The following is a 25,889-nucleotide window of genomic DNA, read 5'->3' as shown; positions in this document are numbered from 1 at the left end:
ACCTCAAGACACCCTGGTTTTACAGATCTCTAGGCACCCTTCAACCTGACACATTTGTGCTTAATTCCTCCTCTGTATAATGGGGAGGGCCATACCTCATGCCAGCCTGAACAGACCACAGGAAGTAAGTTAGAAAAAGTATTTTTCCCTCAGAACTTCAAATGTTTGGACCATGCTATAGAAAACAGTGTGTGTGCTTTGCTCACACATGAGCTTTGCTTACATATGAGTCTGAGAAATAGGGTTGTCACAGCCAAATGAGGCAAACAATTCCCTGCTTCCTGGCCTGGCTCACACACAGGGTGTTTCTCATGCCCTTTGTTGTGCCCTGGAATCAGGAACGTGGTTTATCCTCCTTGGGCTTGTGCAGAGGGATGTGTGTGAGCTCATCCTCTGCACAGCTCGGGCTGTGCTCCACAGATGAGCCCCTGTGTCGGGGTGACTGTCTCTGGATTCACACTCTGCTCTTCACTAATGCTCCTGCAGCTTTGTTTGGGTGTTTGCAGGCAGGAGATTTGACGTGAGTTCCAAGTCCTTGGGAGGACATTCCCCTTCTTGCTGCCTTTGCCAGTCCTGTGCATCTGAGGCAGTACAGAGGAATCAGCTTAGCAGTTTTTTTCTGGTCACTTGGGAGTTCTGTATTTTTTTCTTTTTTCTTGTCCTCCCTTCCAAAAAAGATTTAAATAAAGAGTGGTTTTCCCACACCTGTTCAAGTTCATAGTAGTCACTTTTCATCTGCTTTGTTCCTAACTTGGACTCACATTAAAGGATCAAAAATACTATGCTCTTCAAATTAGAACCAGTGCCTGACACCTTTATCCTTTATACTTGAAAAGAAACTTGACTTCTGTTATGCTTTGTTATCCTGTCATGTTCTTCCTTTCCATTTTATCTCTTTTTTTGTGTGTCTCCTTTTAAATGGAGCTGTTCCTTCCAGTGGATTGTCCATGCCTCTCTGGGCCTGATCTTGTCTTCCCTTCAGTTAGATCAGCAGGTTTGACGTTGCATGTCTTCTGATTTTATCTTAGAGCCAGAAAATCCCCAACTTACTTATAATTTTCTTTGTCTAGCAGTTGTAGTTAGAAAGCTGAAAGGGTTTTTTTATACTAAAACATTACAGTGAGGGGGAAAAATCCAGAAGTAGAGGTACCTCTGCCACATAACTCATGAGTGAAAACTTCCTCTGATGTAAATATTTGTGAGCCTTCTCTGATGTGTGGGGATGAGAATTTGGTTTGGGGGAGCAAGTCCTACATGCACAGTTGTGTAGGAAACAGAGCTCAGAGAGAGATTGCATATTTAATGTTATTTGCAGTGAATTATTAGGCTAGATGAGAGAGCTTTAGCTGGAGGGTTTTAGCTTTGAAAGTAGTAGGGAGTTGTGTTCCTGTTATTTTTAGGAGTGCCTCAGCCCTTCAAGCTTACAGTTGACATCTGCCATTTTCACACACTTTATAGGATTCACTAAAATTGCTTAGGATGGAAGCTACAGGTCTGGAATAGCCCCCCAGGGACCTTACAGGGTCTTCTGTACATGATGGATAATTTGAATTGCTGCACTGGTGGTGTAAATGAGAAATCCCTCCCAGCACTTGGCAATGGTTTGCTCCTCTTGCCACGTTTACAGTGCACTTCATGTTCAGCTCTAGCTGCTGCTAAGAGCAGTTCATGGTTTGTGCTGCAAGAGAAGGGCCTTTCTGCACTGTTACCTAAAAAATATGTCATGGGTTTGAGAAGCCAGAGCCCAGATGAGGCGTTTGGGAGTTTGCAGTTGTGCTCCGTGCTCAGAGCGAGCTGCTGTGGAGCCCCACATGTGCCTGCTGTGAGTCAGTGCTGCTTTCTGCTTGACCTCCTTTCTTGGCTGCCCACGGCATGTGCTGACACATATCTGAGCACTGGGAGCTGGGTGTCCTGAGCACACACATGAGCAGGGCTGGGGAGTGTTTGCTGTGCTGGGGGAGTGGTGCCCCTCGGGCCGGGGGGGTCCTGCTGCTGCAGCGTGGGTGGGGGTGGGGGTGGCTGTTCTGGGGGGCTCTCAGGCTCCCTAATACATCTGTGACAGCCCACGATTTCCCTGCCTGGGTCTGCAAGTGAAAGTTTGGTCATCTGAGGTCCTGACCTGCTGCCTGCACTTCCAGGCAGCTCCAGGACTCTTTTTCTGATTTTAGTGGCAGTTCAGTGTTCACAGAATCCCAGAATAGTCTGGGTTGGAAGGGACCTTAGAGACCATCCAGTGCCACCCCCTGCCATGGGCAGGGACACCTTCCACTAGCCCAGGTTGCTCCAAGCCCCGTCCAACCTGGCCTTGGACACTTCCAGGGATGGGGCAGCCACAGCTTCTCTGGGCAACCTGTGCCAGGGCCTCCCCACCCTCACAGCCAAAAATTCCTTCCTAATATCCCATCTAACCCTGCCCTCTGGCAGTGGGAAGCCCCACTTGCCCCTTGTTCTGTCCCTCCATCCCTTGTCCAAAGTCCCTCTCCAGCTCTCTTGTAAGCCTCCAGTGTTCTTTACATTTAGTTGATCTGGAGTTCTTTATTTGACAGGAAATTAATGGTGTCTACATCTGTTTTAGCTCAGTACAGTCTGAGTATTGGGAGTTCTAACAAGCTGAATGGCAAATTTAATTCAGACTACAACCATTGCAGGTTTATTTAGAATCAGAAATTGTTTCTCATTGAGTAAGCAGCAGAAATACTCCTTCTCCATCATCTTTGCTCTCTCACCCTGTACACAGGGTCATAGCCCATCAAAAGCAAACATCCATGATCCTGATGTGAGATGTCTTTCTCTCATGCCCGACCCTGCTGAAGCAGTGCTGATGATTGTCCCTGGATCTGGCAGTGGACAAACTGGCTTTTGACTCCTGCCCCTGAATAATCAGCCTTGAGTGCCCTGGCTGTTTGCACACTGGCTGTTTGCACACTGGCAGAGCTGCTTTGCAGACACTGGAGTTTTGCTCCCTTACAGCAGCTGAGGATCTGGCCCAGGGTTACACACAGGAGTCAACCATCCAGTACAGCTAAAATCAAAATGCATTGCTGATTTCCCAATCATCCCGACATTCTTTTGTGTCACCAGTGTTAGGAAGCTTGGAGATACAGACTAATTGAAAACAGCTCCTTGCTGGTTTAGCTGCAGGAGAAGAAACTCTGGATGCTGGAGTTCAGGTGCTGACAGCCAGAATTGCTTTCCACACACTTTTTTCAAATTTATTTTTATATTTGTGCCATTTCAGCATCAACATGCCTTGTGTTAAAGAGGTTAGATTTGAAGTAGCTTTATTTAATCACTTCTTCCTGTTGCCTTCAGCAGATTGAGTGTATGAAGAGACTACTTAAATCCTGATAAGTTGGGTGTGCCCTCCTCCCTAATGCTGTGTCTTACAGAGCTTGATGTTTCACTGGCTTTTGCAACAGAACCTGTGAGTCCCCTTTGCTATTTAACACCCCATGTGCTCAGAAAGCTTGCAGCACACATTGGTAACAGATAAATGGGCTGTGAGAGCAGGACAAGGTACAAACACGCCGATGTCTAGCGAGGATCAGTCAGTGCCATGGCTTTGTTTAGAGTGACAGTTCAATGTGTGTGTTCACAGCACAGCCAGGTCTCCAAGGCTGCTCTGTCTGCATAAATTGTGCAGATTGAGTGTCTGGGTCAGCTGCAGTGCCCACAGCACAGATGCATCACAGGATAGCTGGGAGCTCCCTGAATTGTAATTCCAGACTGGGATATCCCCATCTGGAGCTCCAAGTTGTTGCCACTATTCTGGTATCATCACAGGCTGGTTTTAAGTAAAGAAAAGCAGAATGTTAGCTTAAAATATTTGATGCTGGCTCACAGCCTCTGCTGTCAAATGTGAGCTCTGGAACCAAGAGAGCTCTTCCTGCAGGGGAATGGATGAGTTGCTGGCAGCTGGAATCCCTTAGAAGCAGCAGTGATGGCACAGAGGGCTGTGTGGAGCAGCCAAGGAGCTGCCAAGGAGCTTGGAGTGGAGCTCTCAGTGCAGCAGCTGCAGGAGTGTGAGGGGAGGGGTTCCTGCAGTGGCCTCTGTGTCCCTGGGTAGCTGCAGATGACACAGGGTAGAGCTTTGCAGTGTGTATCCAGCATGCCCAGTGCTTGGAAGCTCCTGTGGAGCTGCTGTGATGTGGATAATGGCCTTTAGATGCTGTCTGCAGTGGTATTGCTGGGTGGCAGTGCCCTGGAGATCAGGAGAGAATCAATGTGCAAGGGGCGAAAATGCTTCAAAGCAGTTATTCTTGGTGTTCTGTCCACGGCATGGCACATGGCAGTGCTGGGTTAACAGCACTCAGTGATCCTGCAGGTCTTTTCCAAGCTTAAGGATTCTGTGACATAGAATGTCCTGATAACAATCTAAGCAGTAGTTAAGAAGTAGATACTTCCCTGCCAAACAGGATCTGCTCTCTCTGTTACCAGTTGTTATAGATTTTGGATGTAGATGTTACAGATTTGTTATGGATGTCATAGACTGTTAGGTCTATAGAACTTGCCTCCTGACAAGTCCTCTCTGGATGCAGATGGTCTGTCTGCAGCCATGTTCTGTGCCTTTAAAGAAGGCACCTTCCCTTTCCCTTCTTTTTGCTGTGTTTTGAAGGTGAGTTTGCTGTGACTGTCAGAAGCTATTGAGTTAACATTTTATGAACTTAGAGAGATTCTAGTGTTGACTCAAGACATGATGCTCCAGCGTGACTTGATGGCTTGAAACCTTGCTGTCAAGATACACTATAAATATCCCATCAACTCACTGCTGAGAAGCACCAGAGCTCTGAGAGTGCTGCTCTGTGTGTCAGCTGGGCTGGCTCTGCACAGCTGCTCTGTGTGTGCAGCCCTGGGCCTGCCACCACCTCCCCCTGGCACCCAGCACGTTCAGGGTGAGCAGGAGTCAGGCTGAGCAGAGCTGACAGTGCCCCTGAGACTTTTGGGGTGGGAGGTTTTGGGGTGGAGGGTGTTTGGTGAGTGCTGTTTGTCACGGCTGCTGGATGGTGTAAGGGCTGCTGTTGGGAAGAAGCTGATGGAGGAACTGCTTATTCATTCAGAGTTCTGGAGAACTGCTGGCAACATCTGCACATCTGTGCCTGTCTGTGGGGATCACACAAGTCTCCGAGAGCTTTGTTTTGACACTGCTAAGACCCCATTTTCTGGGCAGGAGTGGTTTAGGAGAGGATGGTGCTGGCACCATGTGTGGCTTGGAGGAGATTTACACTAATTCAGGGTCTGTGCAGGATAGTCCCTTCTCCAGCTAAAACCAGGCTTATTTCCTTGAAGGATAAGTTGTGTCTCAAGCTTAATCTGATCAGTAGAGGGATAGATGAGCTCTGAAGTGAGCTCCAGTTCAATGGCACAGCAGCCCGGCACAAGGAGACACAACACAGCTGGAGGTATCACCATTATTTTGTGTTCCAGCAGTGATTAAAAGACTCTTCTCTTGTCCACTGAATGTGTAGGTGCAGAAGACAAATAATAAACTCTTCAGCAGGGATTAAAAGCAGTGATAAAATTTAGAATCATCGCCAATTGTTACATCTCAGCCAGGATGGATTTGTTTTAACTACTAAGCCCAAATCTGACCCTGAATCGTGGCCAGTCTGTATACATTCTCACAGCAGCTTCTGGCAATGACAGATTGTCCTTCCAAGGAGCCATTTGTAAGCTTGGTGAGCCACTTTTTGATTCTGGAGTCACTTAGAACACTAAGTGTGTGCTGGCCACTGGCTTGCTGTGTTTTGCTCTGTCAGGTGTTACCCGAGCTGTCTGATTCCCTCCCTGCCTTCCAGTTTTGGTTCTCTCTTTCCACACTGGGCTGTGGCAAACGTGTCCACTCAGGAGCAGTGCTTCAGGGATAAGGTGTCCCTTCCATAGCTTTCTGTAAGGGCTTTGTTGTTGTTCCTGCTCAGACACGGTGCTGGTTTCCTGGGGTAGCTTTGTGCAGCTGCAGGGCTCGTTTCAGGAGGCTTCTGTGGCCCTCAGATGTGCCTGTGTTGTGATAGGCACTGCTGCTCCCTGAATTGTTTCTTTCACCAAAAGCTGAAGAAATGAGGCAAATCCTTGGCTGTAGTCCAGGCAGAGATAACAGTGGGTCAATGTTTGTAGCCTGGGTGCTGTTGTCCAGTGGACTTCTCACTGGAAAATCATTTTCCTCTTGCCAGCAAAAGTTTCTTTTTTTCCCCCTCAGGCCCCAAAGAGTTTTACTGTGGATGCCCTGCACCTCCTTAAAATGAAGTTCCCTTTCCCCTGACTCCAGAGCATTTCTGTACCCCAGATATCCATTTGATCCCTCCCACGTTGTTCCCTGTGTATTTTATTTTGCACTGCTCTGGTCAGTGAGAATTTGGTCTCTGTTCTGTTCAAAGCATGGGGATTGTTGTGTCTGGTGAATGTGGGTGCAGACTGGTTCCCTTCAGCACCAAGCAGTGGGAGGAACTGCAAGGTGAAATTCCTTTTTCCTGGGAGGCCATCATCTGAAAACACCTGAATCTGCAGAGGAATATTTCTGTGTCATTAGAGCTGCTCAAAAGCTGATCCAAACGCATCCACTTCCTACTTCAAGGTGATGAGGAGTCTTTCTCTTGCTTCTCATCATCTCTTCTCAAAGGAATGATGGTCTGGGCATCTTTAGCACAAAACCTGGAGTCTGATCTCCTCCTTATTTCCCATTCCTCTGAGCACAGATGTTCCTTTTTCCTGGCAATCTGCACGTGGCTGTAACATGACCTCGAGGAATCTCCTTAATTAATACAGATTTAAACTGTGGTTGATCATGAAAGTTTGAAGTGTTTTAGCCACAAGGATGAAACACTTATCCTTGTAACATATTCGTATAATATTGACTACAAGTTTCTGTCTACATCAGGTGCATCACAGTTTAGTTCCTTGGTGCTCTACACAATATAATTTCTCCCCATTTGCACTCCTGAAGGTCCCTCTCAAGTTTGTCTCACCATCATACAGGAGTCAGTGCGTAGTTTTTCCCTCTTTTTTTATTAAGGTATTAATTAATAACTCATATTAAGGTACGACTAAATTATCAACCAAAAGCTGCCCCTTGAAGCACATGGGAACCACTCTGGGCCCAGCAGAGCCTGGGCTGGAAGGAGCTGCCTGGAGGTGTGCGGGGGGTTTGGTTGGTGAGGTGTTTTGTTTCAGGCAGTAATTCAGTGGTTTCACATCCCTGTTGTTTTGATTCCTGAGGCCTCTGTTGTGTAATTGCTCTTGAGGTCACTTGCAAGAAAAGGATGTTGAAACCCACGGAGGAGAAACAGGAGGAGCTGTCAGAAAGGATCCTGCCCGCCGGCCGTGTCCTGTGGATCCTGTGGGAAGAGCAGTGGCACAGCTGTTAGACAGGAGGGGCAGGAACACACCTGCACTGTCACCTGGGAACTGGGAAGGTGCAGGGCTGGACTGGAGCCTCTGCTCTGGAGCAGAAGGGGTTAAGCAGGTGAAGTAGGAGGTTGTAGAGGAGGCTAGTTTCCCCCTTTCTCTGTGGCTGTGAGGCTTTAGAATGTCACTTTTTCGTTTTGACACACGTGTTTTTGTATCATTTGCTCTGTTTGGCATCTGGCTGATGCTCAGGGCGATCTCTTCCCACGGCTGTGGGGTTACTGTGTGTTTGGCCAGCAGCTGAGGACACTTTCAAGCGTGGCTTCTTCTGTTGTTGTCAAACTCTCTTCTCACAACCTGATGTTCATCTCTCAGTGTTGGTCCCATAGTTTGGCCAGCACAGGTACAACCACTGGGACACGTTTCCCAGGAGATCAGAGGGCAAAACCTTGGTCAGAGCACTCTACTGATTTCACAGTCAGCCATCTCACTATTAATTAATTGTTGCTCAATGTGATTAATCATTTGTCAGCCTCAGTGGCACTGAGGGGTCTTTGCTGGGGTGCAGAGATCACTGTAAGTTGGAAATATCCTTGTCCTAGTTTGGGTTCCCTGCAGTGTGAAAGGAAGATCTGACACCAGTGAGACCTTGAGATCTTCAACTTTCCTGTGAATTTTAACTTTTTTTAGCTAGAAATTGTTTCACTTGTAATGTTTTTTCATTTAATTTCTTTGTTGTTGAATTTTTTCATTTCAACAGGCTGCCAGCTGCATTTAAATTATTATATGTTCTTTACATTTGGAGGCACCCCAAAATAATTAGTTTTAGTTCTAAGCAAACTATCTCAAAGAATACAAACAGATCCCAAATCCCCCTGTCTTCACTCAGCCCTCCTGTGAAATTTAATGTGTAATTTCAGTTTCAGGACTGCAAAGATTTAAACGACACTTTGGACTTGTTGGTCACGACAAAATGTTTTGATTTTTGCAACAATTCTTTTGTGTAAGAAATCTAGGGGGAACCAGATTGATGTAGGGAAGGACACTAGTGGGTCTGGGCCACCAGCTCTTGTGAAATGGTTGGTTTGGGTACGAAGAGAGCACGTTAATCTGAACCTTTAAGAAAATAGTTGTTGTAAAGTGCTCAAGTGTGAGCTGGTTCTGCCAGTCCAGGTTAATCCCAGTGGGATTTAGAGAAAGAGAGGGAGTGGCTTCATGGAGCCATCCCTTATATATATATTTGATCTGTTGAAAATTTCAATCATCAAGGTGCTTGTCTGACCCACAGTACTGTTTGACCCACAGTGGTGGCACAATAACTGCTGTTATTCCTTATGGGATGAGGGCAGAGAAGGCAGAGGCAAATCATAGCTCCTATGTATTAGCCAGTTCAGAGTTCTTGCTGCAGGGAGCTGAAAGAGCAAGTGCAGGCAGCCAGAGCATTAAAACAAGCTAACACTAAATACTCTGTGCCTTTCATTTGTCTGGGATACTCTGTGGTTCAGCTTGTGCTCTGCAGAGTCACAGATGAGCAGAAATCCCAGCTAGGCTGGCAAGGGTTTGAGAAAAAATTACACATTTCTCTGGCTTTATAACTCCCCTCAGTGTTGGAGCAGAAATAGGCTGTTGCATATGGATCCTGATTTTGATAAAGGGTGCAAAGATGGGCTGCTGTCCCACTCAGCTGTGTCTGCAGGGATGGAAGGTCTGGGTGCTCAGGGAGCAGCTTTGTTGTGCCTGCAGCGTGGGGCCTCAGCTGTCCTTCATGTGATCTCAGGCATCTTCCCTGCTGTATTTTTAGAGCTGTTGTGCAAAGAAGATTAGCAAAGGACTTAATATCGGTGTGGATATGGATTCTTTCTCAAATATGGCAATGTTCTCCCTCTTTAGGTGATGGGTTTGGGCACTGTCATAGCTCTACCACCAGGGCTGTGCATTGATCTGTGCCTCTCCCTGGCCTTTCCTGGTTCTCCAGATGTGGTTTAGCTGTCTGAAGTAGTGGCTGCATTCCCTTAGTCCTGGTCTTGGTTTTGCAGGAATTAATGCCAGTTTATTAGGGAGCCTGTCTGCAGCTGGGTCAAGTGCATCCTTAGTGGGGAAGGAGTGAGTGGTGTGTTGAGAGCCAGGGGCTTTGTCTTCAAGTGGGAGCCAGAAGCACCTGGATCCAGTGGTGATGTGGGTGGGTTCACACTGGCCATTGTGGCCTTTCAGTGGTGAGGGGGCACTTAGAGCTCAGTGCTCCTGGTGAAGGTGTTCACTGAGGCCTTTGGAGGGTCCTGGTCCCAGCAGAGCAGCTCTTGTTCCTCTGCAAACTCCCTCAAATGTTTCTGGCACAGCTGCACCCCTAAAGGAGTAGAATCACAGACTGGTTGGGGTTGGAAGGGACCTTAAAACCCACCTCATTCCACCCCCTGCCATGGGCAGGGACACCTTCCACCAGCCCAGGTTGCTCCAAGCCCTGTCCAACCTGACCTTGGACACTTCCAGGGATGGGGCAGCCACAGCTTCTCTGGGCAACCTGTGCCAGGGCCTCACCACCCTCACAGGGGAGAATTTTTTCCCAATATCCCATATAAATCTCTCTTCTTTTAAAGACCATTCACCTCTGTGCTATCAAACTGTTCACCCTTGTTGTGGTGTCAGCTGGGGCAGCCTTCTCTCAGGGTAGGGCTTTCAATGACACTTTTTGCAAGTGTGTTAAGGGCACATGGAAGGAGTGACATGGGGCAAACAGCTGAAAAATAGTTGCCAAATATTCTGTTATCCCAGTGGCCTACAAAGGTGTTCTCAGCTTTCACTGTCCGACTGCTGGGACTCCAGTAACTGAGAGTGGGTGGCCTGGAGGCACTGGCTGGTATGTGCTGGAACAGGGAAGAGCAGCAAGGCAAAGGCTTTGGCCTCGGGATAGCACTGGATGATAGTTGGAGTCTGGAGGGGTGTCCCCTGCAAGTGTCCTGTGACAATGCCTGACATCTATCCATGAATTCCCATCACAACAAATTAAGCTTCTTAAAGCAGTGCATGTGCTTTTGCTGGCTGGAGCCACGTGGATCAGTGTTGGAAACGGTCACTTACCGTGGGAGGCTTTGTATTTATCTGCACTGGTTTGGTTTTCCCTGGGATAAGACTGAAAAGCATAGGTAGAGGTTCTCCCAGAAATGTGGCAGAGCAAGCAGGACACTGCTCAGTGCCTTGGAGAGCAGGATTTAAAGCCCTGTGTGCTCTGTTATGTCCAGAATTCCAGCTGGCACTTCCCGCACTTCCCTCCTGATACTGAGCAACACGATAATCTGAAATAACTCCTTTCCCGTCCAGAGCTCCAGGAGCAGGAGATCTGGAATGTGTCCTTAAGTGCCTGGGCTATTTTAGGAGCAGGGGCCATGAATCCATGCAGGAGCAACCAGCCTTTGCCTTGCTGTGGGAAGAGGGAATGTGGCCGCTCTGGGCACACTGAGAGCCCGTCTGAGCTCGAGAATTATCCCATTAATGTTTCCCTTGTGGTGGAGACTTCTCTCCTGAGTAGCTATGTTTTTATGCACTAGATAAAATGGTTGTGTCTTATGGAAGATGGGAAGATGGCAGCACTTCCTAGAGGTTAGGATTGGCCTTGGAATGGTGGCAAAAAATCTTAAAGCCAAAATATGGAGCTCTGAGAGTAGAATGGAAGGAGAGCACAGATTGTCCTGGAACAGCTCTAGTGGAATTCTGGGCAGCTTGTGCAGCAGTCACATATCCACAGCAGAATCACAACATGCAAGACATTTGTCAGAAATCCAAGGAAAACATTCTATCCTGCAAACATCTCAGAATATAGTAAGAGATGGAGAAGGGCATATAATAAGAGATGCTCCTCTTAGGGAAAGAGGAGCAACAGTAGGTATGGTTTATACAAGTTAATTTGCTGCAAGTGCCTTGGAAAACTGGATTTCTGTTGGAGCTGATAAAGGGCTTTTCAGAGGGATGTGCTAATTAAAATAAGGAAGATTTCAGAACCAGGACAGAATTGTTTCAGAAATGGATAAAGCAAGGCGAAGTGAGTAGCCAATAATTTGTGGTCTTACCCATGATAGTTTAGGGCCACTAGAACTGTTTGACACATCACATTTTAAGGTACAGGAGTGTTAAATATTTTTTATAGCTTCTTCATACAGACAATATTGACTTGACCCAAAGATAATGAAATTCAAGTCTTTAGCCAGCAGAAATCAGCAGAGCTGTGCTTGCTTTTGCCATGAGGTTCCTGATGATGAGTCCCTTCCTAGTACTCTAACAACAGGATTTTTTTCCTGCTTCATGTGTGAAAGAAAAATGATGTTAAGACATGTTTGGCTGATGACTGACTTGGTCCTGTCTCTGCTTGTAACTGTTTTGCTTTAGCTTCACCTCTGAGAGAAGTGGAGCCAACACATGGGTTGAGTGACCTCTGTTTTCTTGGAGTTTTACTGTAAGGGAGCTAATTAATTCAGGAAGAGTTAAAGCTGACCTACCCAGAAGCTGAACTTGCTTTGTTTTCACTTCCAGGCGTACGAGAAGCGCTTTCCTACCTGTCCAGAGATCCCAGTGTTTCTGGGGAGTGAAATCCTGCACGAATCCAGGAGTGAGGACGGGGCTATCCATGTCATTGAGCGGAGCTGCAAACTGAACGTGGACGCTCCCAGGCTGCTGAAGAAGGCAGGTGGAACCTGGGCCACAGAGAGACCTGGGCTTCGTTGGCTCCTCAGAAAGGGTCCTGAACTTACTCTTTCTTTCTCTGTCTCTTTTCCCCCCTCCTTTTGGCTCTTCACCTCCCTCAGATGGCAGGGGTGGAGTATGTGTTCTTCATCCAGAAGAACACTGTGAACTGGAGGGAGCGCACCCTGCGCATCGAGGCCCACAACGAGACCTTCGCCAACCGCGTCGTGGTCCGGGAGACCTGCAGCTACTCCGTGAGTGCTCTGGTTTATGGGGCAGCCACGGCAGCGATGGGAGTTGTGCACTGATTACAGGGGGAAGGTGCTTGGAGGGATCTGGGCACTTCTGCAGCACTGGACAGCAGCGTTCTGTGATCAGATACAGTTCTTTCGCTTTGGAGAGGGACTTTGGACAAGGGCCTGGAGGGCACAGGGAATGGCTTCCCACTGCCAGAGGGCAGGGTTAGATGGGATATTGGGAAGGAGTTCTTGTCTGTGAGGGTGGTGAGGCCCTGGCACAGGTTGCCCAGAGAAGCTGTGGCTGCCCCATCCCTGGGAATGTCCAAGGCCAGGTTGGACGGGGCTTGGAGCAACCTGGGCTAGTGGAAGGTGTCCCTGCCCATGGCAGGGGTGGGTGGAACTAGATGGTCTTTAAGGTCCCTTCCAACCCAAACCAGTCTGAGATTCTGTGATTTTGTAGGGTTTGAGAAACTTCTTTGGGTTGATTGGGATTCTCTGATTAGAGTGAGAGTAGAAAACAGAGATGGTGCTCCAGGGCTCCTGGTATTCCCTAAGTTTCTTTTTGGTTGAAATTCAAGTTAATAAACGCATCTGGATCTTCAGTATGTATCTGGATGTTTAGAATGGAACCCTTAATATTTGTTATGATGAAAGCCTGAGGGAAGTCTGGCAATTAATTTTGCCCACAACTGAGTCAAAGTTTTAGCACCTTGTCATGATCTTCATGCTCTGAAGATTTGGAGAAAGGTCTTGAGCCTTATTTGTGGCCTGGGCTGTCTCTGTGCTTCATCTTCAGCACAGGGTGCCATTTCACTGTAATTGTGCTCTTAGGGCTCGGTCACTGTTTAATAGCTTCAGCTGTTTCTGGAAGCAATCAGATACTGCTTTTTGTTCCTTAAACAAAAGTCCAGATCCTGTTACCTACCTGCCCTTTTGGCAGCTGGACAACAGCTCAGCTTCTTGGGAGTCAGCAAGCTGTGAGCAGCTCCAGGCAGGCGGAGGAGCTGAAAAGCTGTCAACGTTTTGGATGGTGAGGGGGTTCCTGAGCCAGAGATCACTTGGTGGCTGCATAGGGTGTCCTAAAAACTGCAGTAAATCAAACTTCCATCATTGTCAAAGGCACTGATGGGCCTGAAACGCTCCCAGGTCATCCCTGGGACCTCTCAGACATTGTTACACTTGCTGATTTTGGCTGTGTCCCCTGTCCTTCGGAAGGAAACGTCAGCATCTGGGCTTTGAGGGGAACAGGGTGGGAGCTCCTGGCTGCATCCTCAAGATGGTTCCCTGCTCTATTTTTACCAGTTCCCTTTTCCCTGCCAGAGTGCACCGGAAGCAGGTTTATTCTCATCTTTCCTTTCTTGCAGGGTTCTCTAAGGCAACTTGGAGAAATATGATCCTGCTCCTGTAGTTGTTAAATGTGTCCCTGAGGAATCTGTCCATTATTGTATCTCTGTGTGGGGGCTGGAACTGTTGTTCCTTCATGTCAGTTTGTGAACAGCAGCACCTACAGAGAGAAGGCAGAGCCTTCTCAGGAAAGGGTTAAGTTTAAAAGAGGAAAAGATTATATATGTTTTTACCATATATAGAGTAACTGAGGGGAAATGACTAGAAAGGAAAGGTGTGTTTTAAACTGAGTAGGAAAATTCCCTGCTCTGCCACGTCTCCAGTGTTTTGGGGGGGCTGACATTAGTGGCTGAGTTTCCCATCCAAAACTAGAAAAAAAAAAACCCTGTTTTGCATTTTTCTTCATTGCAGCTCTAGAAGTTTTAATTACATGTCCCACAAGGCCATCCCTTGTCTTTCCATAAGGAGCTCTTGACATGATGGTTTCAAGTGGGTAGTTTCACTCCTATTTTAAGTGCAACTTCTGCTACTACTGTTACCTTTCAGGTCTGCTGGGGCAGAGGTGGGGTTTAACCTTCACTTCCTCGTGCATGTGAAGAGTGTTGGGTTAAAAAACATTCATATGCCCAGTTTGTGATGAGTTTCTGTTACTCTGGGAGAATTAACCTGTTAAGTACAGTCAATGCTTCCTCTGCCCCCTCACTCTGTAGCTCTGGAGATTTGCCAGTGTGGTGCCAGGGATGAGGGCCCTGTCATTCCATGAGGGTGTGCCAACCCCATGTGTCCTTTGGGTGTAGGTTCACCCTGAGAACGAGGAGTGGACGTGCTTTGAGCAGTCGGCGTCTCTCGACATCAAGTCATTCTTTGGCTTCGAGAGCACGGTGGAGAAAATTGCCATGAAGCAGTACACCTCCAACATCAAACGGGTAAGATGGGTGCCATGAGCCCAGATCCCACACCTGCTCTCTGTACTCCAATTTTCCTTTCTGGAATAGACCCAGTGTGGTTTTACACCCTTCGTTGTGGTTCTGAAATCCCTCCATTGGGCAAAGGAAGAAAAAAAGCCAGTGTGCAACGAGCAGAAAACAATCTGCTGGCTGGAATGTGGCTGTTCAGGGATGGAGCAGGCTGTGCCAGAGGAGGGTTGCAGTGGATGCTGTGGGTGCCAGGCTCCTTGGACAGTGGGGACACTGTTCTCATGCAGGAAGGGAAAGTTCGGGGTGAAAACCAGCACCCTGTGTCTCTTGGGCAGAGCCACTTCCTTTCAGTGGCTGCAGAGGAACAGGGCAGCTGATTGATGGTTTGGGAGCAGAAGGAGATAAGTGTTTTAAGGGCAGCTGCATCCACAGCACTGGAATTTGCCTGGCCAGTGTTGTAATTCCCCATTGATATGGGCCTTTCCTACAGGAGGGTTTTCAGCAGGGCGATGCCGAGGGAAGGAGACAACATTTCCCTGCTGTTGGTCTCTAGCAGTGTTAGTCATCTGCCCCGAGGGAAACCCTACACCTTGCTGGCTCTGGAGGATGCTTTTCCTAACGGGAGTTTTCCCCTGCAGGGCAAGGAGGTGATTGAGCACTACCTGAAGGAGCTGATCTCCCAGGGGATCACCTTCATCCCGCGCTGGACCCCTCCGGCCGGGAGCGGGCGGGATGAGCCAAGCCCGGCTGTGGGACAGGAGCCTGGTGACATCCCACTGGATCCTGGGGCTCCTGGATCCCCCTGCCCCTCTGCAGAGGCTGCCAGCCCCGATGGTACGTAGTGCCCAAGCAGCAGCAGCTGCTCACGAGCCTCGAGTAGCGCTGACTAAGGAGTTTATTTTTATTTCTTTTGGCATCAGGTTTTTCTTCTGGATTGTGGGTGAGGAGGAAGGAAAGTTATTTTCTTTTTTTTTTTCAAGAAAAACAAACAATGGACCTTTTTCTTTCCCCTAAAACTGATAGGCTAAGAAAAGCTGCACAAGCAGGATGTTTTTGAGCTTAGAAAACAAACTGATCTGCCCTTTAAGGTGTTTTCTACTTTAAACTGGAGAAGCTTAAAGGTGTCTTGAGTATGCTAGAATTGAATTATAATGAAATATTTTGTCTGTTTCAAAATTAATATTCTTAGGGACCAGTTTGGATGGCTTTTGCCCCATATCAGGCCAAGACAAACTTGCAAAATGTTGCCTAATGCATTTCTCCCAGAAAATACCTGAACCAAACTTTATCGTGCCTTGTGTTGGTCTGATGTCTTGTAGACTAAATAAAATACTTCTCTGCAGTAGGAGGCACCTTTGAATTTAGAGTTGTGCTATTAGAAACAGTTGTTGTCGTTTCTCAGAAGGAAAGACAGCACTTGTTTTGCTGAGTGTAACTAGGAAAAAAGCTTGGAATTTGGAAATGTCAACAGTTCTGCTCTCACCTGACCTTCTCTGGTAGCTTTTATGTCCTGGAATCCATTTGGAAAAAGATGGAGATCCACAGAGGAGCTGGCTATGAGAAATATTTGATATGAAAGTTAACCTCAGAGTGGTGGATCCCATCTGTCAGAAGAGGAGAGTAGCTCTTATTTTTCTGCCTGTATTCCTGTTTAGGAAGGGATTAGCTTCTCTGGGCCTGCTCCCCAGCTCATGGATTCCAGGTGTAGCACTTCCAGATATGTTTTCTGTATTATCCTGCCTATCCTGTGGGTGTCCAGGCCTTGTTTGTAGGCAATGGCATCTGGTGCAAGCCCTTGTGCCTGACGAAGAGCAGCTCTGAGGTGTCCCCAGCCCTGCCCCACGCGTGCCCCAGCACAGCTGCTCCCCTGGTGCCCCATTCCCCTCACTGGCACTGCACACCCAGCCCTGGGTGGCACATCTGGCCCTCAGTGCTGGCAGTCACCAACCCCTTGTCCTTTGTCTCTGAGCTGTTGGTGTGCACGGGACTTCTCCCCCTGCTAAACCTCCCCTTGCTGTCTGAAATATGGTGTTATTCTCCCCTTCCCTCTGCTGTCCCTAAGCAGAGTAACAGTTTGGTTTTCCAGTGAGCTGCTTTTTAGCTTCTTGTTATTGGAATTGTGCATGAGACTTTAGGACACTGGGGACTGAAGTGCCCAGGTCTTGGAGTGGTTAGTGAGCTGAGTGCTAGAGCTCATGGTATATCTTCTAAAGCTCCTGCTGGAGCAGTTCAGGCTGAATGGAATATTGGTGTAAAGAGACAGGTGGAGTGATCCAGTTGGGATCTGGTCCGTGCTGTCCGTGGCCTCACGCTCCGGTCACTGTGACACCTTCCCTCCCTCCCTCCCCCAGGCAGATGAAATGAGGCTTCTGAGCAATGCCTGTGTAAATCCTGAGGAACCCTCTGTGCAGGAATAACTGCCCATCTCCCTCTGGCTGTGCCAAGGCTCCTCTGAACTGTTCCCTTTTCCCCAGCTGACAAACTGGACGCCGAGTACATCGAGCGCTACCTGGGCCAGCTGACGCCGCTGCAGGAGAGCTGCCTGATCCGCCTGCGCCAGTGGCTGCAGGAGACACACAAGGGCAAGGTGGGTCGGGGGGCACCCGGGGCACCCCTTGGTTCTGCACCTGGGGTGGGGCAACACACCCTGGGGAATGAGAGGCTGGAAAGCAGCGCCATGGAGAGGGATCTGGGGGTCCTGGTGGATGGCAAGTTGAACACAAGTCAGCAATGCTCTGGCAGCCCAAAGGGCCACCGTGTCCTGGGGGGCATCCAGGGAGGGGATTGTCCCTCTCTGGGGATTGTCCCTCTCTGGTGTTGCCTCACCTCCAGCCCTGGGGGCAGTTTTGGGCACCACAGTATCAGAAGGATCTAAAGCTGTTGGAGAGTGTCCAAAGGATGAACACGAGGATGGGGAACGGTCTGGAGGGACCACATGAGGAGCAGCTGAGAGCACTTGGATTGTTCAGCTGGAGGAGAGGAGATGGAGCACAGACCTCATCGGGGTCTGCAGCTTCCCCATGAGGGACAGCTCTGAGCTCTGCTCCCTGTGAGCAGTGACAGGACCCAGGGAATGGCTGGAGCTGTGTCAGGGCAGGGTCAGGTTGGATCTCAGGAAAAGGTTCTTCCCCCAGAGGGTGGTTGGGCACTGACCAGGCTCCCCAGGGCAGTGGGCACAGCAGCAAGGCTGCCAGAGCTCCAGGAGGGTTTGGACAATGCTCTCAGGCACATGGTGGGATTGTTGTGTCCTGTGCAGGGCCAGGAGTTGGACTTACGATTCCTGTGGGCCCCTTCCAACTCATGATTTTTCCCTGGAAAGCAGCACAGGCACTGAGGGATAGGTGTCTGTGCTCTGCTGGGATGTTCAGAAGCTGCCTGGGCTCCTCCTGGTTGAAGGAGAGTCTCTGTCTCAGGCTGAGAAGGTAACTGGTGTGTGGCTGAGAAAAGAGAAGATCTGGGGCAGCTTGAATGCCTCAAGAAGGATCTAACCCCAGATTTCCTGAGGGAGAGAGATTGGAAGGGAAGAACAAAGGATGGCAACAGGGAGAGTAACTGGGTGGGATGAGTAGATAAAAGGTGCTTAGGAAGAAGAGAAAACAGGAGAAAGATGGTTGGAACATCCCCCTGGAAAGCAGAGTCCAGCTGGAGGAGCTTTGCCAGTCCCTTCTGCATGATGTGCTGTATCTGTCTCAGAGCTGAGAGAGATGGTGTCTCAGTGAGTACAGGGAGTTTGAACATCAGTTATAAAGCCCTGTTTCTTCTTGGAAAAATTAACATGTATCACCCATGTAGAACTAAAATGTAACAAAGACTTGGTTCTGCAGTTCTGTTGCTGTTTAACTCATGAGGAAGTTCCCTTGTATGTGGGTGTGTGGGGAATGGTGGATGGAGAAACATCTACCAGAAGACCTCGGGGTGGAGAGAACAGTCGGTGTTGAGGCAGTGTGAGAGTCTCCCAGCAGCTGATAAAGTCCATACATCAACAACACTGTTGAATCTGTAAAAGCTGACAAGTTCACAACAAAACATCTTCCAAAGCTCTCCAAGGCCACTGGTGTCCAGGAACATCAATAACATGTTGTATAAGGGGGATCATGTCCAGAAGCATGGTGGCTGCTGGGTGCAGGTAGAGACTACATACATATTTATATGTATGTATATATACACACACACACCTAATGGAGCAAAGGGCCCCTTGAAGCACTGTAACACCTCCCTGCAAGCTGCTGTCATGGTAGTGTGATGCTCTGCCTGGGAGTAAACACAATAACAGCTTCACTAATAAAAGGGCCTCTGCTGAATATTGGTTGTGATCTGTGTCTCCCCTGATTCAGCCTCTTGACAGATAAAAGGTGCTTGACAAGTGGACACTAAACAAGGGGCAGGCAGGGATCAGTCCCCAGGTATAACTGTGCTCTGAAATACAGGACATGAGGCTTTTCAGGTCCATGGAGACCTGTCCAGTAAAACAGTGTGGGCTGTGGTGTGGTAGGAGATATCTCACCTGGGTATCCACTGAAAACAAGCCCTAGATGGGAGCAAGACAGGGAGGCTTTATCCATCCCTGGGATCTGCAAGGATCCTGCTTTCAGCTGGAACAGGCACCATCCAAACATGGGCCTGTTTTGTTCTCTGGGTTGTTTTTTCCCCTCCATGTCAAAGGCTGGGGAGTGGAAGCTGGAGAAGCAAAAAGTGAGGGCACATGAGGAAAGTGTGGAACAGCTGCCCCTTGGGGTGCTTGGAGCTGGGTGGGATGTGCTGTGCAGGGAGCCTGGGCCAGGTACAGCTGATTGCTGAGCTCTCATACCCTCGGGTGGGCTCTGGGAGCTCTGTCCCCAGGGGAGCTTGAGCATGTAGGAAGGAAGGTGCTGGCTATTGAAAATTCATCCTGAACCCCCTCACACTGCTCCCCTGTTTGCTTCCCCTGATTCCCTGTCAGAACAGTACAAAACCAGGAGCTTGGTTTTCCAAGCCTTGGGTTTTCCCTGGAGAGGCTGTTACCTTGCTGTGACAGTCTGTTCCTTTAATTCAGAGCAGGGATGTCCTTATTCCTCTATCAAAAAATATCAAAAATAGATCTCCTGTTTCTTGGAAAATGGCCCTTCTTATTTTTGTCCTTTCTGTCCTATTTCACTCTCCCTTCCCTGCTCCTTCCAAAGCAGGCATTACCTTTAGAATCAGATTTATAATTGCTTTAAGAATCTGAGGAGCTGAAGGAACAAACTGAAATGGTGTTAAAATTGCAGCTCCTTAAAGCTCCTAATCATGGCTTTGCACCATGTAGAAGAGTGCACGTAGTTTCACACCAGGCTGAAATTAAAACTTCATTTTCTTGCATGTGGGAGTTACTGCTTTGCTTGGACAAGGATAAAAGACTAATTCCACTGTGGAATAAGTCCCCTCAGAGCTTCCTGCCTTTGGTCCAAACAGAAGCACTGGATTTGCCTCCTGCCTGAAGCTGTGAACGAACAGAGGAGGTTTGAAACATGAAAAGTGACAAACCTTCCCCCAGCCATCCCCTCTCCTGGGCCCTGCAGGAGATGCAGGGGCTGTTGTGGGTGTTTGGGCTGATGTGTGCTGAGTAACAGGTGCCTCTGAGCAGCAGGAACACAGACATAAATCATCTGATGAAAACTCTGCTGTCTTTAATCTTGCTGCGATGCAGAAAAAATGTTGGGGGCATTCCTCTAAATACTCCTGAGATCCTGTTTGGGAAGGTTGCCCTTCCCTTTCCATGCCAGACAGATGCAGTGTTAGAACCTGCTGAACAGTGTTAATCTCCCACCTGCTCCTCAGGTGCTTTGGGTTTAGTTTAGGCTGCCTGAACTCTGCCCCATTCTCTGGGTGAGTCAGTTCTTAGCTTGTGAAACCAGGATTGCTCCTGCCTGACACTGCTGCCAGCCTTCCTTCTGTCCTGATTTCTGTTTTCCTGAGCGTGGCAGTGGACAAACAAAGGAGCTTTGACTCCTGAACATGCTATGTTGTGTTACAGCAGGGCTTGGAGTGCTTGTGTTGGGTTAAGCAGTGTGGGTGCTCTGGAGGAGACAGTCCCTGCTCCACAGAGCTCGAATTTTTAATGGAAACTCTTGGGGGAGCTGGGTGAGCAACTGAGAATCCAGCAGCACATGGAGCTCTAATCCAGCTGGGTTTGCAGCTGACAGGCTGTTAGTGAGATCTGGTGCTTCTGTGGAATCCATCAGAGTCACTGTAATTCCTTCTGCTTGGCTTTACTGGCAAGTTTTCCTTGATTTTTCAGCTTTACTGGCAAGTTTTCCTTGATTTTCCAAGGGAACATGGGAGATCTGGGAAGAGGTTGGAATAAGCCATTCTAGAGGCTTGCTTTGGGAAAGCTTTTGTGCCTGTGATGCCACAATCACTGATAGTGTTGGGATGAGTGATAAAGAGAGGGGGTATTGTAGTTTGGTTGATTTGGAGCAAGAGTTAGTGTGGTGTGGTGAGGCAGGGAAGCCTTGGGAAGCATTTGGCAGCTTTCCAGTTCAAACACCAGCTGCAGGGCCTGCACAAGAGCTGGAATTGGTGCTGGTGGGATCATTCAGACTGCACAGTCTGATCCCCCTCCAAACAGCCCGTGCTTGGTGTGGTCAGTGTGTTACCTGTGACTGGTTGCCATCCTGTGCTGGTTGGCCCTGGGCAGGTGAAGTGCAGCTCCCTTTCACATGGCATTGTGGTTGTCCTTGTGGATAAACAGCCGAGGCAAACATCAGCCAGCCTGGGGTTTGCTGGGGCTTCTGGGGATTGGATCAGGGAAAGGCTTCCCACAGACAGAGAGTCAGTCCCTTCCTTTGTGCTCCTGTCTGCTGCTCTCAGCCGGGTTAGTTCAGGAGGGAGAAGGAATGTAGGTGTGTTTGCTTTAATGCCTCAGTTTTAAGAGATTAAGAAGTGGTGTGCACCCTGCAGCCTCCTCTGCAGGGCTCATGGAACACTCCAGTCCTGACCCTGGGCCTTTCTCCTCTCCCAGATCCCCAAGGATGAGCACATCCTGCGCTTCCTGCGGGCTCGGGACTTCAACATCGACAAGGCCCGGGAGATGCTGTGCCAGTCGCTGTCCTGGCGCAAGCAGTACCAGGTGGATTATATCCTGCAGTCCTGGAGGCCCCCTGCCCTCCTGCAGGAGTACTACACGGGGGGGTGGCACTACCAGGACAAAGGTGAGGAGCTGACGCTGATACTGCAGCACAGTCTGGGGATGGGACCTCACCAGTAACCTGGGAGTTTGGAGGAAGTTGTGTTGACACTTTAATAGTTACCAAAGCAGCTCAGTGCCTGTAAACAGCCACTCTGGTTTGCTGTAATTTTATTTTCTCTGCTCAGTTCAGGCAGACTGGTCAGTGCAAAGCAGCATCTCTTTGATAAAGCTGTCTTGAATCTGATTTTTTTTATCCTTCCAAAATATTCAAAGGGGCTTTTATAAAAGGTTCTAGAGTGATAGATAGACTGGAGACTGGGGTGCTTCCCTCTTGAAACCCTCCTGTTTGTTTTGAAGATGGGCGGCCACTCTACATCCTTCGGCTCGGCCAGATGGACACGAAGGGTTTGGTGAAAGCTCTGGGAGAGGAGTCACTGCTGAGACATGTGAGTTGTGCCTTCATGTCTCACCTGAGGAGCTCTGTGTCCCTCGGGGTGTTAAAAGTCCTGTCATAGTGGAGCAGCAATCATGGAATGGTTTGGGTTGGAAGGGACCTCAAAGCTCATCTCACTCCCACCCCCTGCCATGGGCAGGGACACCTTCCACTGTCCCAGGTTGCTCCAAACCCCATCCAACCTGGCCTTGGACACTTCCAGGGATCCAGGGGCAGCCACAGCTTCTCTGGGCAACCTGTGCCAGGGCCTCACCACCCTCACAGGGAAGAATTTCTTCCCAATATCCCATCTAACCCTGCCCTCTGCTGTACTTCTGGGTTCTGTTTTTTAAAATAAGATCTCCAGGCTATCCTGGTTCCTCAGCCATACTCGGGCTAATCCTTGTCTGTGCTGTCCTTGGTTCCAGGTTCTGTCCATTAACGAGGAAGGACAAAAGAGATGTGAGGAAAATACCAATATCTTTGGCCGCCCCATCACGTCAGTATTGGTGGTTTTCCTGAATCCCTTACAGAGGTTCACTGACATGGTGAAGAATGTTGTGTGGAGGTTTGGGATGACTGGGATTGATGTCCTTAGGGTTGAAGTGCAGACACACACAGTGAGTGTGTCTGTTACAGGCTCTTTGGGGAGCACTGTGTGTGTATATATATATATTTATATGACTAAAATGCAGACAAATTCTACAGTTTCATATGAAAGCAAGAATTAGTCCTTCCTTATATCTTTTTATATCCCATTTCAGATAAATTTAATCTTCCTGTCTTGGTGATTTTAATCCATATCTTTGTAATTATAGTGTTTTTTCTATATAGGAACTTGTCTGCCATATTTCACTTCCATTTAAAATGCATTTTTAAATTATTTTTAGCAATAGGCCTGCACACTTTCACCCCTTCTAGAGTGACATTGTATGTTCTTGCACTTAAGTCTGGGTGTCTGTTTTACCTGAAGCTCACCTGGATGCAGGTGTCTCCTGCCTGAGTGTTGATCTGCTTTTTATTGGAACTGCTGCTCTCCCCCGTGGGCTTCCCTGGATCCTGCACGGGCTATGATGTTACTGGTGTTCTGTGGATCCTAAACTGAGCAGCCACTGTTGGCTGCAGTTCTGACAGGCCTTTTTCTGTGGGTTTGTTTTAGATCCTGGACATGCCTGGTGGACTTGGAAGGGCTCAACATGCGGCACCTCTGGCGGCCCGGGGTGAAGGCCCTGCTCAGGATCATCGAGGTGGTGGAGGACAATTACCCCGAAACCCTGGGGAGGCTCCTCATCGTGAGAGCCCCCCGGGTGTTCCCTGTGCTCTGGACCCTGGTGGGTGAAAGCTGGGATGCAGGGTCATGAACAGCTCTGCATGTACAAATAGCTAAACCAGCCAGAGTCAGGGAGGGAAAAGCCTCCAGGTAACTCCAGGCTGAACTCCTGAAGAGGCCCCAGTGTTGCTGCAGAGCCCAGCCGTGGTGTGCCTGGAGCTCACTTGGTCCCAGTGATTGTCATCTGCCAGGACAGGGTGTCAGACCTAAATTGCAACCCTTCACGCAGTGGGAGCTCAAACTTGGTGGGTTTTCATATGGATGGGAAGATGGATGTTTTTTAATCTCATGCTGGAGGACACTGAAGAGTAATAAGCAGTAAATAATAAATATGGTTCTGCCTGGCGCTTGCTGTAGTGTGAGAACATGGTCATTAAATTCCTTGTGAGGTTTGTGTGTGAGGCAGTGACAGCAAACTTATTTTACATGAAGTAGAAAATGTTGTGAGATGACAGTATATCCCAATATGCCCCAGTTAGAGCTCACTTCCCATTGGTACCCCTTTCTTTGGGGAAGTACTTTTAGCATTTCAAAGCTCCTGTTGGACTGCATTCCTGCTGCTGAGACCTTCCAGTCTAGAGCCTAAAGCATCCTTATGAGATGGTGCAAACATTCTTTCTGACTTCCCTCAGTGGCAGTGATGTCTTCTGTCCTCTTTTTCTTTCAGGTCAGTCCCTTTATCAATGAGAACACACGGCAGAAGTTCCTCATTTACAGTGGGAATAACTACCAGGGCTCAGGAGGGCTGGTGGACTATGTGGATAAAGAGGTGATCCCAGACTTCCTGGGAGGAGACTGCATGGTGAGTGTTCTTTGCTGCTGTGCAGGTGAAATCTGGAGTTGATTCCCTCTTCCTCACCACCCTGGCCTTCCACTGCCTTCTGGAAGGGGTTAAACCTCTGTACTGGCTGGGAAACCCCTGCTCTGGGCACAGGGCAGGTAATTTGGGCCCAGGAGACCACCCTGAAGTGGTGGTGCTGCCCTGGGCATGCTGTCCTGGAGAAGGGGATTAGAGGTCAACTGTAAATGGAGCTGAGATAAACCTGGATAGTTCCAGTAAACTCAGTCCCCCTGTGCAGTCCCAGCCCAGCTGAGGGTGTTATTCTGTGTCTGACACATGGCAAGTGTTCCTGGGACAGGTGACTTGTACTTTCCAGCTGGAATACCATGAACCCTCCTGTCTGTGTGTCCTCTGCCCAGTGCACTGTCCCAGAAGGTGGCCTTGTCCCCAAGTCACTGTATCAAACCGAGGACGAGCCAGAGAACTCTGATCACATCCGGCTGTGGACAGAAACCATCTACCATTCTGCAAGTGTCCTCAGAGGAGCTCCACACGAGGTACAGACCCCAGTTCCTGGGCTCAGGAGGTGCTGAACTGGGACAGGGGTAGGTTCCTTCTGTGAGGCTCCCCCAGGGTGAGCAGGAGGTGGCTGGGCAGCAGTGCTGTTCCTGGAAGGATGATGTTAGGGGTGTTAGCTGGAAGTGTGGGAGTTAAGAACGGCACTTTAAGAAGCAGTGTCACTTGTCTCTGCTATGGCCTGATCTTCTGTAAGATACACTCTCCTCCTCCTCCTCCTGGGAGAATTAAAGGTCCCTCCATTTCCCTTGTGGCAGTTCAGGTCTCAGCAGTGTGGCTGGGAGGGCAGTGGGGGCAATATAAGAAGGTGTGCACTGGGAACAGCCTGATGAGATTCAGCAGGAACAGAATGTCCCAAAAAGGAGCCACCTGAGTGTCAAATCAGGCCTCTGTTCTCACTGATGGGCAGTGAGTCTGATTTGGCTCTTTCCTGTGTCCTATGCCTCTTTTCCACAGAGGTTTTCCTAGAACTAGTAACTGATTTACAAGGAACTCTAATATGGGAAGAGACAGGGTGAAAACGCTTGAGCAGACGTACTGTGGCAGGAGACTGGGAATGGGAATGGTCTGTATCCTCCTTGGGAATCAAGGCCATCAGCCAGCTGAAGGACTGTGTGTGCTCCACGGGGTGGGGAGCAGCACATTGGCTGCCACCTGACTCTGCAATGGGCTTGTCCTGCTCCCTGCTTTAGATAGTCGTGGAGATTCTGGAAGGGGAATCTGTCATCACCTGGGACTTCGACATCCTGAAGGGGGACGTGGTGTTCAGCCTCTTCCACTCCAAACGAGCTCCTGAGCCAAGTCACAAAGAATCCACGTTAGCAGGTCCCTGTGCTGGGGACAACGTGCAGCTCATCGACAGGACCTGGGTGCTGGGCGTGGATTTCAGCCGTGTGGAGTCACCGCTGGTCTGCCGGGAGGGGGAGAGCATCCAGGTCAGAGGGGGCTGGGGAGAGCATCCAGGTCAGAGGGGTCTGGGGAGAGCATCCAGGTCAGAGGGGGCTGGGGAGAGCATCCAGGTCAGAGGGGTCTGGGGAGAGCATCCAGGTCAGAGGGGGCTGGGGAGAGCATCCAGGGCAGAGGGGTCTGGGGAGAGCATCCAGGTCAGAGGGG

The 25,889-nt window shown here is 49.1% G+C and overlaps 1 protein-coding gene across 4 annotated transcripts in view; it reads left to right on the top strand.

Moving 5' to 3' along the window:
* Positions 1 to 25,889, top strand: part of SEC14L5 (SEC14 like lipid binding 5) — a 39,709-nt gene that overhangs the window by 7,839 nt on the left and 5,981 nt on the right. For all 4 annotated transcript variants that reach the window (XM_017808730.1, XM_017808731.1, XM_017808732.1 and 1 more), the window contains 12 exons: positions 11,860 to 12,009; positions 12,132 to 12,263; positions 14,390 to 14,518; positions 15,148 to 15,343; positions 16,984 to 17,096; positions 21,489 to 21,678; positions 22,014 to 22,102; positions 22,518 to 22,588; positions 23,249 to 23,420; positions 24,087 to 24,221; positions 24,620 to 24,757; positions 25,469 to 25,711. In XM_017808730.1, coding sequence (XP_017664219.1) covers positions 11,860 to 12,009; positions 12,132 to 12,263; positions 14,390 to 14,518; positions 15,148 to 15,343; positions 16,984 to 17,096; positions 21,489 to 21,678; positions 22,014 to 22,102; positions 22,518 to 22,588; positions 23,249 to 23,420; positions 24,087 to 24,221; positions 24,620 to 24,757; positions 25,469 to 25,711 — 1,758 coding nt within the window. The remainder of the gene's footprint in view (positions 1 to 11,859; positions 12,010 to 12,131; positions 12,264 to 14,389; positions 14,519 to 15,147; positions 15,344 to 16,983; positions 17,097 to 21,488; positions 21,679 to 22,013; positions 22,103 to 22,517; positions 22,589 to 23,248; positions 23,421 to 24,086; positions 24,222 to 24,619; positions 24,758 to 25,468; positions 25,712 to 25,889) is intronic.

This window comes from Lepidothrix coronata, unplaced genomic scaffold (genome assembly GCF_001604755.1).
Source record: "Lepidothrix coronata isolate B3197 unplaced genomic scaffold, Lepidothrix_coronata-1.0 Scaffold24, whole genome shotgun sequence".
NCBI classification, from domain to species: Eukaryota; Metazoa; Chordata; class Aves; order Passeriformes; family Pipridae; genus Lepidothrix; species Lepidothrix coronata.
Note: the sequence above shows the minus strand (reverse complement) of the source record. Positions and strands in the feature narration are given on the sequence as shown.